The 12,522-nt window shown below is 47.2% G+C and overlaps 3 protein-coding genes across 4 annotated transcripts in view; all 3 read left to right on the top strand.

Moving 5' to 3' along the window:
• Positions 1-29: 29 nt before the first annotated feature.
• On the top strand, positions 30-5,030 carry ABHD11 (abhydrolase domain containing 11). Of its 2 annotated transcripts, none has more exons than XM_042442311.1 (6): positions 30-189; positions 1,115-1,250; positions 1,393-1,566; positions 1,708-1,878; positions 2,088-2,269; positions 4,397-5,030. In XM_042442311.1, exons 1-6 carry the CDS (start codon positions 107-109, stop codon positions 4,539-4,541), a joined length of 891 nt encoding a protein of 296 aa, XP_042298245.1. In that variant the 5' UTR covers positions 30-106; the 3' UTR covers positions 4,542-5,030. The 2 variants fall into 2 exon arrangements, with proteins under 2 accessions (XP_042298245.1, XP_042298246.1); XM_042442312.1 differs by lacking the exon at positions 4,397-5,030 and adding an exon at positions 2,481-2,936.
• A 20-nt stretch (positions 5,031-5,050) lies between these two features.
• LOC121916819 (caspase-1-like) lies at positions 5,051-9,753 on the top strand. The gene is made up of 9 exons (XM_042442310.1): positions 5,051-5,174; positions 5,859-6,131; positions 6,254-6,405; positions 6,604-6,777; positions 6,961-7,195; positions 7,497-7,652; positions 7,805-7,914; positions 8,425-8,523; positions 8,970-9,753. The coding sequence occupies exons 1-8, from the start codon at positions 5,168-5,170 to the stop codon at positions 8,515-8,517; spliced, it is 1,200 nt and encodes a 399-aa protein (XP_042298244.1). The 5' UTR covers positions 5,051-5,167; the 3' UTR covers positions 8,518-8,523; positions 8,970-9,753.
• A 1,541-nt stretch (positions 9,754-11,294) lies between these two features.
• MTMR4 (myotubularin related protein 4) overlaps positions 11,295-12,522 on the top strand; it is a 38,849-nt gene continuing 37,621 nt past the window's right edge. Inside the window, exon 1 of the mRNA XM_042442479.1 lies at positions 11,295-11,392. The gene's annotated coding sequence lies outside the window, so the exon portion shown is untranslated. The remainder of the gene's footprint in view (positions 11,393-12,522) is intronic.

Here is a 12,522-nt window from a genome sequence, read left to right as displayed (position 1 = left end):
ACCCTTGTCTCCATAGCGACCGACCGGAAGTAGGCCTCAGGTGACTCCTAACTCCGCCAGCCTCCTTTTTTCGGTCTCCTAGGTGACCGCTGAGGCCCGCTCGGCCATGCTGCTCCGCGCCCTCGGCTTCCCTCGCTGGCCTCGGGCCCTGGCCCAGGAAAGGAAAGGCCTCGCCGGCTCCGCCGCCATGTAAGCGCTCAGCGGGAGGGAAAGGAGAGGGCTCCCCCTTCCCAGAATGCTCCGCGCCGAGGCCTAGCTCGTGTCCAAATACCCGGATGTTTCCGGCTCACGGACCATAGAGTTAGAGAGCGCCGCGCCGCACCATCGAGGAGGAAGCCTAGAGCGCCGCTCTTTATATCTGTCCCGCCCCCTCCAGTAACAGGGCGGCGGCGATTGGTCGGCGGAAGTATCACTCTATAAAAAGAGGGTGGGGGGAAACTAGTGCTCCTCCTGGAGCCCCAAGCGCAGCCTGACAGTAACGTAGTTATTTGTACTTTGGTAGTAAAGTAGTTAGATGTAATTAGTAAAGTAGTTAGATGTAACTAATAAAGTAATGTAGTTAGATGTAACTAGTAAATTAATTAGACATAACTTGTAAAGTAACTAGGTGTAACTAGTAAAGTAATTAGATATAACCAGTAAAGTAATTAGATGTAACGAGTTACTTTGGTATCATTAGGAAATGGGGAGGTTAAGTGTCAAAAACCCCCGAAAGCGTTAGTGTGCCAAGTAACGAGTCCTAGCTACTTTATTGAAGTTACTTTTGAACATTTATTTATTTCAACAGAATAAAGAGTTAGCGTGAGAAGTAACACATCCTAATTACTTTCAGAAGTTACTTGTAAACATTCATTTATTTTGACGGAATAAAAAGTTAGTGTGGCGAGTGACGAGTCCTAGTTACTTTCTGACATTACCTTTGGATACTTATTCCTTTTGAATAAAGAGTTACTTTCTGGAGTTAGTTATAAATTTATTGATTTACTTTGATGGAATAAAGAGTTAGTGTGAGAAGTAATGAAGCCTAGTCACGCAACAACAAACAAAGGCACACAACATCGTTGGACTTTGTACTCTGCCCTCAGCCCCTCACTCTTCTCCTCCTTCTTTTCAGGCCGGTGCCCGTCTCTTATGCCGTCTTTGACGGACCCTCGCCGCAGCCTCCCCTCCTTTTCCTCCATGGGCTTTTTGGAAGCAAAGCCAATTTCGCGTCCCTCGCCAAAACGCTGGTGCTCCAGACCGGGCGCAAGGTGGGTGAGAGTCGGTCCGGGGGAAACTGGGGAGGCAGACGTTTGGGGGGCCTTAGGTTCCCCACAGCCCCGCTACAGCCTCTGTTTCCTAGAAGCTTTACTACTCTGTGCTCCTGCTCCTCCTCTTCTCCTGGCCAGTTAGGTACTGACGGTGGACGCCCGCAACCACGGCGAAAGCCCCCACAGCCCCGTCATGACGTACGAAGCCATGAGCGGCGACGTCCGCCTCCTGCTCCGCCAGCTCCGCCTGGAACGGTGCGTCTTGGTCGGGCACAGCATGGGCGGAAAGACCGCCATGGCTCTCACGCTGCGATGGGTAAGTGCCTCACCGACTAAGCCAGCGTTTGACCTGTCGTTGCATAGCTATGGAGGCAAGCATGTCCGCCACATGTGTGGGATGACTCCTTGGACTGATTGGTTTCTCACATCCCTGTCTCCTCTTTCCCCGTTTCCCCAGCCGGAGCTGGTGGAACGCCTGGTCTGCGTTGACATCAGTCCAAGCAAGACCACCGCCGTCACCGGCTTCCAGGACTTTGTGGCTGCCATGAAGGCCGTGGAGATCCCTCAGGGCGTCCCTCGTTCTACTGCGCGCCGCCTGGCTGAGGAGCAGCTGCGGCCAACCGTCCAGGTAAATGCAGGTCCCAGGTTGCTCTGTCTGGTGGTTTTGGTCAAGTCACACTCTCTCAGCCTCAGAGGAAGTCTGTTGTGGCAAGTTGGGCTGACTCAGAAAATGCCTTTTTGTGTGTGTTTGTGGTCTGTGTTAGTATCGTCTGCCACACGCACACATGGATATCTAAATACACACATACTCTCTCCATGCGTATTATCTTTATGCAGGATCCGACCGTCCGCCAGTTTCTGCTCACCAACCTGGTCTACCTCGAAGACCGGTACGTGTGGCGTGTGAATCTGGACGCCGTCTCTCAGCATCTGAAAGACCTCATGGACTTCCCTGCCTTCCAGACGCACTACTCAGGGCCTGCTCTCTTTCTTGGGGGTGCCAAGTCGCCCTATATCAGGTAAGCGATTGCTGGCCCCGTCCCAACGTTTAGGAGAAGGAGAGGGAGTTTCGTCCTCCGACTAGTTTGGATGACAACACCTCCATCCCCTGATCTTCAGCTGTCTGGGGCTTATGGGAGTTGCATTCCCAAATGCCTGCAGGACGCATCCCAAAACTTAACCTGAGTCTGTGCAGGCAAGACCTTAGCCCCTTGCCAACCCTGTTCCCAGGCTTCCGTGTGCATGCGTGCATGCCTTCAAACCAGCTGTCGACTTATGGCGAGCACATGGATTTCATAGAAGAAGACAGAAGGAAAGCTGAAATCCCTGAAGGCAGAAGATGGGAAGAAGGAAAGCTGAAGGCACTGAAGGCAGGAGCTGGGAAGAGTTCCAGAAGGAGAGCTTGGGAAGAAGGCAGAAGGAAGGCTGAAATCACTAAAGGCAGAAGATGGGAAGAAGATGGAAGAAAAGCTGACAGCTGAAGATAAGAAGAGTTCAGCCAGAAGAGCCAGGGAAGAAGGAAAGTAGGAATCCCTGAAGGCAGAAGATGGGAAGAAGGAGAGCTGAAATCCCTGAAGCAGGAGCTGGGAAGAGCCTCAGAAGGAAAGCCTGGGAAGAAGGCAGAAGGAAAGCAGGAATCCCCGAAGGAAGAAGCTGGGAAGAGCTCAGCCAAAAGGAGACCCTGGAAAGTACATCTATTCAAAAAGTGCTGAAATCAGTGTGTCTTGAGTCTTGTCATTTGTATGGGGTCAAATAGCGGGTGGGATATGGGTTGGGTTGTCTGGGTGGTATATTAGGGGATAATGGTCATACGTTATCAGCCTCACACCTGGGTCACTACACAACTGGTGATGCATGTACTTTTCTCTGGCATTACAAAGTGTGGTACAATTGTCTTGGTGTGTCTGACTTTGGAAGTCCTGGTTTACAATCTCTTGCCAAGGCCTGGAAACTGAGGGTGCTCTTGGGCAAGTGGCCCTCAAGAGGAAAAAGGTAAATCTCACTAAGGTTCATGCGAAAACACCTAATAACAATGCATTACAAGGTTCTAATACTTAGGTTTAAAGCGGTATCCCAGGCCTAACACACACTTAGTACCGAAGGTGTATCAAAGTGCTGCACAAAATGGTGGTCTGGGGACCAGGGCTGAGCCTTGAGGTATCTCTTGGTTCTTGGTTTCTTTCCCTGGAAAGAAGAACACAGTTACAATGACCTAAAGGTATTGGTTCTTGGTGCACATTAAGGGGGGAAAGTGTGTTCTCCCACATCACATAAGCACTGTGTTATTAAAGGGTTTTCTTAAGAACCCCATTCTCATAGACCTCTATGGGAAATACAATAGGCCCAACGTGGTTATGTCTGGAAGGTGCACATTTACTAGGTGTGGTTTAAGCCTATGGAGGCCTAATGATGGGTTATAGAGTTTAATGGGTTTCTTTCCATGAGCCACATTTTGGAAGCCAGGGTTTTAGTCTCTTACTAAGGCCTGGAAAGTGGCCCTCAGGAGAAGGTAAAGGTCAATTTCTGCATAAATCGCACCAGAAGCCATTCTGTAAACCAGAGTTCATGTGAAAGCACATAACCACAACAGTGTTACTGCACAAGGTTCAATGCTTAGGTTTCGAGAGGTATCCCAGGCCTAACATAACACTCGGTGTTGAAAGTCTACCAAAGCAAGGGATGCAGCACAAAATGGTGATCTGGGTTCCAGCTCATTGCCCTGGCTCAATGCTAGGGAACCCCGGGAGCTGTAGTTTTGTGAGAAGACATTTAGCCCTTCTCTGTCAGAGAGAGCTCTCGCAGCAAACTACAACTCCCAGGATCCCTTATCGGTGAGCCAGGGCAGTGAAAGTGGACTCAAAGTGGAGGTATTTGGGACCTCCCCCGTTTAGCTTCCAAGACCAGACAAATACTTTGCAAGTGTGGGTCTCTAGTGTAGAATCCAAATTGGTCAAATGCATTGGAGAAAATACACTGAAGTCTAGGGAAGCCAACTTCTCTCTTTCAGTGAGTCTCAAAGGTGCTACAAGGTCTAAGTCCTGATCCTACACTGCTATATCTTTTGAGTTCAACCCATAATGATGCCACATTGTGCAAAAACTGGTACCTGAGCTGGCTGTTTCCCCTCTCTTCCTTTCTCCCCGCAGCTCCGACGACTACCCCGAGATCGAAAGGCTCTTCCCCGAGGCCGAGATCCAATATGTTCCTGACGCGGGGCACTGGGTCCACGCGGACCAGCCCCGGCCTTTTGTGGACGCCATTTGTAGCTTCCTTGAGCGAACTCCAACGTAGACACTCCACCGGCTTGGTCCCTAAAACTGGGCATCTCAGAAGAAGGCAGAGCATTTGCCATCCATCGCCAAAGGGCTCCCTGCTGGTTCAATGCCCTTCTCCGTTCCTGGTTCAGACTGGTGCCTCCACTGGCTGGAATACTATGAACTCTCTTTGTGTGTGTGTGTGCGGTATTTAATATTAAAAACAGTGTTTCGTATTTTCTGGGCATCAAAACATGTCTCAAAGGGTGTTGTGTATGTGAGAAAGTCTCCAACCCCCTCCGTTTCCAACTTTGATGCTTTGCAAAGCTTCACCTCCGGAGTTGTGCCCACCGGTGCCAACCAAAGGCCCAAGGATTAAAGGCATGGGTCGGTTTCTTTTTGGTTAGCTGGCCACCTGGGCAAAGCGTCCATTCCCTGTCCATCCTCCAGAGCTGAGCTCTCCAGGCCTCCTTTGCCATGGCCTGCCCTCCTCCCCTTTCTGAGATAATAAACCCATTTCCCTACTTGGTTTGTGTTTTACTTTCACAATCGTCTTCCTGGCAAAGTCTTTTCCTTGCAGCTAAGTCTCCCCTTCGACCGGACCTCCTCCTCTTCCTTCTTCCTCCTCTTCCCAGAGGTTTGCAGCTGGGCTTTTGAAAGGCCATGACAGGTAACATCATGCGCTTTCCTTCCTTTCCAGAATCCTCCTAAACTTGCCAGCTAGAGCGGTGAGAAGGGCAAGGAGGGCTGCGTTGCCGCTCTCTGCTTTTGCTTTTCATTCTGGCCTGTGCAAACATCTGTCTTTTGGACACATTCAGGAAAAAGGAAGGCGTTCTCTCTCCAGCGAATAATCCATACTCTTTAAAAGCATGGCAACATTTTGGGGTTAGATTGCCTTTCTTCTGGGTGTGTGTGTGCGAACTCAGAGCACTGTGTGTACAATGGCTTCCTTCTTTGTACAACTGGGAGCATGTGCTGCTTGAACTCTTCAGGGTCCTTTCTGGATAAGATGCCCTCAGAGCTTCCGAAGGTTCATGTCTCTTTCCCCCAAATCTCAGTTTCCGCTCCCCATAAAACTGTCCGGTGAACCCCGGATTAAAAGAGCTAGGAGCCCACAAAAGGAACTAATCATCATCATCATCATCATAAATAATAGTATGTATTTATACCCCGCCTCTCCATTAAGATCGAGGCGGCTAACATTAAAACATTAAAATACAATGTCCCAGAAACCCACCTGCCCACCAAGCCTTGCGAAAATCTAACAAGGTTGAAGCCTCCTTTATCTTCTGATATTGTGTGTGGGTTGTGTGTGGCTTTTTTGCCATCCCATCCGGGTCGATTTCCCTCCTAGACAAGAAGCTGAGCAAGATGCGGGTGCAGTTTGTGGAACGGGTGAACGAAGACGTCATCGGCCAACTTGTGGACGACCTGCGCGACAAAGCGGTCTTGAACCCGCAGGAGGCGGCCGGGGTGAAGGTGAGCCGCAACAAGTACAAACAGGCCCGGGAGCTGATCGACAACGTCCAGACGAAAGGCCCCAAGGCCAGCAAGATCTTCCTCCAGTGCCTCCTGGACCGGGACAGCTTCTTGGCCGAGGAACTGAGCGTCAGCACCTACCTGGCAGGTACACTGCAGCTTAAATGGTCGTGGCAGTTAAAGTGGCCTCAGACTGGATTCTTCTGCAGTGCAGACGCAGCCTCTGAGAAGTCTGTAAGGTGGACGCCGACGCTCTCTTTCTCGTTCCAGGGACTTCGGTTTGCCTGCAAGTGCCACCCATCGAGGAAATCCATGCAAGGAGCGTTTCGGCCGGAGACGTTCGCCCGCTGGAGTCCAAAAACGGGATTAGCCTTTGCCCCCGGAGAGTGTTTGAGGAGATCCAAGCCAAGGAAGCCGCAGAGGTGACAACGCATAGCTTGGCATTCTTGGAGCTCTATTGCCCCATCCATTTAGAGCAGAAGCGGGCAAAGTGAAGCCGGCAGGAATCAGAAAATTATGGGGGTCCAGTGGAATTCCAGCCACTGTGATGGGTTTAATTCCTTTGTGGACTTGAAATCGGTTTGTAACACCACTGACTCATGCGATGTGCTTTCCTGCAGATCTATGCTATCGGGGACCCAAAGACACGGACTCGCTTGGCTTTGATTATCTGCAATATCGATTTTGCCCATTGCCCCAGGCGCAACGGGGCCGAGGTGGACCTGCAGCAGATGACACTTCTCCTGGAAGGCCTGGGCTACAAAGTCGAACCAGAGACCAACTTAACCTCAAAGGTAGAAGCTTTCCTTTTCCCAGAGTCTTCTACATTGACATTCGGATAGGGTTGCCAACTTTTTTCTCCTGACTGGGCACCACGGCCCTTAGCGGGCAAGATTCCAGGAGATGGGGTGGCTGGTAGGATGGCCAAAGCGTCCATCCATGGCTCGACCCGCGTCTTCTCGTTTTGTCTCTTTCAGGCCATGGCCGATTGCTTGAAGCGCTTTGCAGCCCGAGAGGAACACAAGGCCTCCGACAGCACCTTCCTGGTCCTCATGTCCCACGGCGTCCGGCAAGGCCTCTGCGGCGTCCAGAGCCAGGGCAAAGACTCGGACATCCTCCCGGTCGATGCCATCTTCTCTGCTTTCAACAACAGGAACTGTCCGGCTCTGTTTGGGAAGCCCAAGGTGGTCATCATCCAAGCCTGTCGCGGGGGTATGTAAATACAACAGGGCCTTTACAGTGGCAGAAGACCCCAAGGATCATTTAGTCTAACTCCTTGCCAGTTTAGAGATCGGTTTCTGAAAGAGTTTATTCTTGACCTTCCGCCAGCAGCATCTTCTCTGAAGGTGCCAAAGCCACAGACGCTGCTGGCGAAACATCAGGGATAAACTCTTCTAGAACATGGCCATGGAGCCTGAAAAACCCAATGAAAACACACAAGAAGGACTGCGGCAACTCTGATCACGTCGGAGTCTTTGCCGCTGCTTCCTGACCCGCCATTTTGTTTCTCCAGAGAACGAAGGGGTCACCTATGTGAGCGACAGAGAGGTGCCTCGGAACGACTCCCTCATTCCTGAGCCATCATGGTCCCCGGAAGGTTACGAACAGGACGCCATTCGGAAAGTCCATGTGGAGACCGACTTCATCTGCCTTTATTCCTCCACTCCAGGTAAGAGTCTTTTGGAGCGGACTTTGGGTTTCCCCACGGACGAACGCGTCCAGTTTCGAAAACGTCTCCGGACGCAGAACTGATTGTGGCCTTTCCTAGAGATCACACATCATTGTGGCTTCATTGTGTTCCGATCCCCATTGCCTCCCCAGATAACGTCTCCTGGAGAAGCCGAGAGAAAGGTTCCGTCTTCATTATTGAGTTGATAAAGCAAATCCAGGAACACGCCTGGAACTGCAACTTGGAAGAGGTCTTCCGGAAGGTGAGCCTCGCAAACCCGTCTCTGCAGAGAGATGCTTTGGATCGCCTCTTTTGAAGCTTCCGGCTTGGAAGAACATGAATTGACGATGCTCTTGTTGCACAAGGATGTCCATAAAGCACCAGGCTCCTTTGCGCCAACCGTATCTAACTTAGGGTCATCCAAAATATGCCCATTGGGGCTAAACTTGTTCCGTATGAACCCAGTGCAGGCTGAACAATGCTCCCCAAATAGGATTTCCCCTCGTGTATGTTTTTGGTTGTCATTTTGGTTTTGTTGCGGTGGCGGCGGTGGGGACACCCATCACACCTAAAACCTAGTTTTGGGAGAGCATTGCCATTCCTTGTGGCTTCCTGGAGAAGCAATTACTCCATTTTTGCCACACATTCTTACAATGTTCAGTTAGAGGCGACCATTCCCTGTCAATTTCCGATTTAGGAACGCTGTCCGTCTGCCCTTTTCTTTCATTCCCATTAGTTTTGCCCTCGTTTTTGTTCTTCCTTTGCGCCGCAGGTCCTGAAAGCCTTTGTGGCGAACCCCCTCCAGATGCCTTCGAAAGACCGGACCACGCTCACCAAAAAGTTCTACCTCTTCCCGGGACATTGATGCCGCGTAAGTGCCCCCTTTTCCATCTCTGGATGGACTCCAGCGTCCATGTTGTGGAACCGCCTTTGACTGCCATGGCTCCGGTTTGCAGAACCCCGGGATCTGGAGTTTGGCGAAGCATCAGAGCTCTCCGACGGAGGCAGCTAAATGCCTCCCCAAAATACAAATCCCAGGTTTCCGTCACATTGAGCCACGGCACTTAAAGCGGCGCCAAACTGCCTTAATTTTGCAGTGCAGGCTTAGTAGGTCTACCGTCTCAAGGCATCCAAGATGGTGACCCAAAACCCGTCCGGAATCCATCTTGGGACGTCCTTCTCTGACGCCATCCGAGTTGCGAGGCTTTCTCCAACGCTTTGCCTTTTAAAACAGGGTCAAAAAGGGGTTTAAACGTAGTTATTTGGGCCAAGGTTACGTAATAGTTTAACTTCCCTTTTCTCCTTTCATTTTCTCAGATGTGAAAAAAGAAACCATGGCTTTCCGTCGCCGAAAAGATGTCCGCGTCTTTCAAGAGCCATCCTTAGTTTTTCTTCTGCGATCTCTGCAACCAAAGGCATTGCTATAAGTCCGTTTTTTCCTTTTGTGATCCCTCGCCGCTCTCCGTTCTCCTTGGAGGTCTTCAAACAGAGCCTGGATGGGGATGCTTTGATGGAGAGTTCCTGCATGGCAGAACGCGGTTGGACTGGACGGCCCTTTTTGGGGTCTCTCCCGACTCTAGGATTCGATGATGTTTCTTTGATCCATCGTACGTTTGCAACGTGGTCCCTAGAGCCTCTTCCTTCCCCAAATTCCTCTCTCCATTGGACTCTGGGTTGCAGAATTCCGGGAACGAAGTATAATAATATTGGCCTTCAATAACGATAATGATAATAATGAATGAAATATTGGTTATTATTATTATTATTATTATTATTATTATTATTATTACGCATATTGATGGTTTCCAATCTGTTTTTGTTTTCCGAGGGGGGTCAAAACTATGTATTTTGCTATGAATAAGTCGAGGGTAAAACTTAGGGGCTTATAGCAAAGGGTCCAAAGGATGAAGCAAAGCAAAGCAGTGTCAAAGAACCTATTAAACCTCAGCAGACACAACTCTTTGCACTTAGTCTTAGGACTGAATGGATGAGAGAGTAGAGTAGAAGGTCAGTCAGTGCTTCACATACTATACTCTTGCTTTACACCAGGAGAGGGTTCCTTCTTTTAAATGAGAATTAAAATAAAGTACTTCTACATTGACCCACCGACAATCGACTCAGGTTTATGGGGTCCATTTTTGGACCTAAATTTCTAGACATTGTGTGTGTGTGTGAGTGTGTGTGTATATATATATATATATATATATGAAAATCCCATTTGCAACTCTTCCAGTTTACTCATAACAGTTTACATTCATAACAGGATCAAAATGTAATGTATTTACTATCATTATGTTGTTATTATGTTGTAATCCGCCTTGATTCCCCAGGGAAAAGGCGGAATATAAATAATAATAATAATAATAATAATAATAATAATAAATTAAAGAATTAATTAAAGAATTAAATAATAATAAAATAATTTAAAATAAATAATTAAATTATTATTATTATTATTATTATATGTTTTAATATGTTACTAGATTATACACATCCTATTATATATAATTAATAATGATAATATTAAATGGAATATATAATGGTGATGATGATAACAAATGGAATATTGATAATGATAATAATGAATTGAATATTATTATTATTATTATTATTATAAATGGAATATGATTATGCTAATGATAATAATAAACAAGATATTGATTATGATCGTAATGATAATAATAATAAGTTGAATATTAATAATCACAATTATAAGGATAAAATGGAATAATAATAATAATAATAATAATAAAATGGAATATTTATAATGTTAATGAGAATAATGAATTGAATAATAATAAAAAATGGAATATTGATAATGAAAATGATAAATTGAATAATAATAATAAATGGAATATTGATAATTAATAATAAATGGAATATTGATAATGATAATAATGAATTGAATAATAATAATAAATTGAATATTGCTAATAATAATAACAATAATAAATGGAATGTTGATAATGCTAATGCTGATAATAAATAGGATATTGATAATCATAATTACTACTACTAATAAATGGAACATTGATAATATAACTAGTAATGATAAATGGAATATAGATGATGATGATGAATGGAATCCTGATTTAATAACTAATACTAATCTGTGATCTATTATTCTTGAGGCTGCTATGTGCCTAAGTCTCATAACTTTCCTGTTTCACAAGTAATTAATTGAATTGCCATATGCAAATGAGGGGGCGGGGCGCCCCGCCCACCCAGGGGCTCCCTTGAAGGCAAAGGTGAAGGAAGAGCCAGCCAGCCCCGCCCACTCCCTTGGGCGGTTCCTGATTGGCCAGCGCTCCCCAACGCCCCGCCCTCCGCAGCCTCGCCTTTCGATTGGCCTGAAGCAGAGGCGGAGAGGGGGCGGGGCTCGGAGCCACGACGCGCCTCCCCTCGCAGCCAATCAGGGCCCGCCTTCCTCGCCCCCCCTCCCTTCTCCTTTCATTTTGACAGCGCTGAGCGCAAAAGGGTGTGGGCGGTGCTCCCTTCCTGCCTTCATCATGATTGGTTGGCGTGAAGGACGCGCTGTGATTTCTCATTGGCTGAGCGTTGAGGGGGCGGGGAGTGGAGAAGGGAAGCAGAGAGTGACAGGAGAGAGGGCCAATCGAAGCCGGGGCGCGCGAGGGAGAGGCTCCTACTGATTGGTCGCCGCGCGAAGGGAGGCGGGGGCGGTGTCCGAGGTGGGATCAGCGCCGTCCGGAGGAGAAGGAGCGGCGGTGGCAGCGGCGCAGGTAAGCAGAGCCCCTCGCGGCCCTTCCCTCGGCGGACCACCCTCCGCGCTCCCCTCCAGGCCGCGGTTGAAGCCAAGGAGGAAGAAGCCCTTCCGACTAGGCCGCGGGTGGGCGGGGCTTGGGAGCATGTCAATCTAAGGGCGGGAGGGGAGGGGCCTCGAGGGGACACGCCCCCTGCCCTCTGCACATGCTCAGGAGAACCCTCCTCCTCGGCTGGAAAGGAAACGCTTTAGGCAGGGCCTCCTCTGCAGGAAGGGACTCAGGACGAAGAAGCAGGGCTTTCATACATATACATATATATATATATATATACACACACACACACACATATACAGTATATATATATATATACTGTATAATAAAATATATCTTTTATATCTATCTATATCTATCTATCTATATCTTTATATATCTTTATATAATTTATATATAATGTATAAAATCAATTTATATATATATATATATTATTTTTTTTTTTTTATATATATATATAAATATATTGATTTATTACTATATAAATTTATATATATATATATAAAATAAATTATAAAATATAATTTTATATATATATAAATATATATATATATTATATATATATAATAAAAATATAAATTTAAATTTATAAATGTATATATTACTTTACCTCGGAGTCTTTCTAGCGCTGGGTTGGTCCTGTCTTCCTTCCTCTTCCGACTCCAGCTGCCTGTGTCCTCCATGTTCTTCTGGGCGCCCTCCATTCTTAGCTTTACCATCAAAACATGCTTTTATTGATTATTCATTGATTATATGTATTTGTATCCCACTCTTTTCCCAGGACCTTTTATTGTGGATTTGAGGGTCTATGGCTTGTGATGTTTGACTGCATTTTAATGTCGCCTTATTCTCCTTCTCCGCTTTGATCTGCTTGGAGAGGCGGGATAGGAATAAATAAAGATACTATTATTATTATTATTGTTTTCTTCTTATCCGCCTTCTTCACTGTCCGGCTCCACATCCATAAACTCTCCTCCCTCCATCTTTGCGGCTTTGATATTGGCAGATTTGATGAATATGTTCTCTCTAGGAATAGCCAGGTCCTCCGGTGCAACTCTATGGTCAACTTCAACTGAAAGTTGCACTGAAAGACCTAG

This window comes from Sceloporus undulatus, chromosome 11 (assembly GCF_019175285.1).
Source record: "Sceloporus undulatus isolate JIND9_A2432 ecotype Alabama chromosome 11, SceUnd_v1.1, whole genome shotgun sequence".
NCBI lineage: Eukaryota > Metazoa > Chordata > Lepidosauria > Squamata > Phrynosomatidae > Sceloporus > Sceloporus undulatus.
Note: the sequence above shows the minus strand (reverse complement) of the source record. Positions and strands in the feature narration are given on the sequence as shown.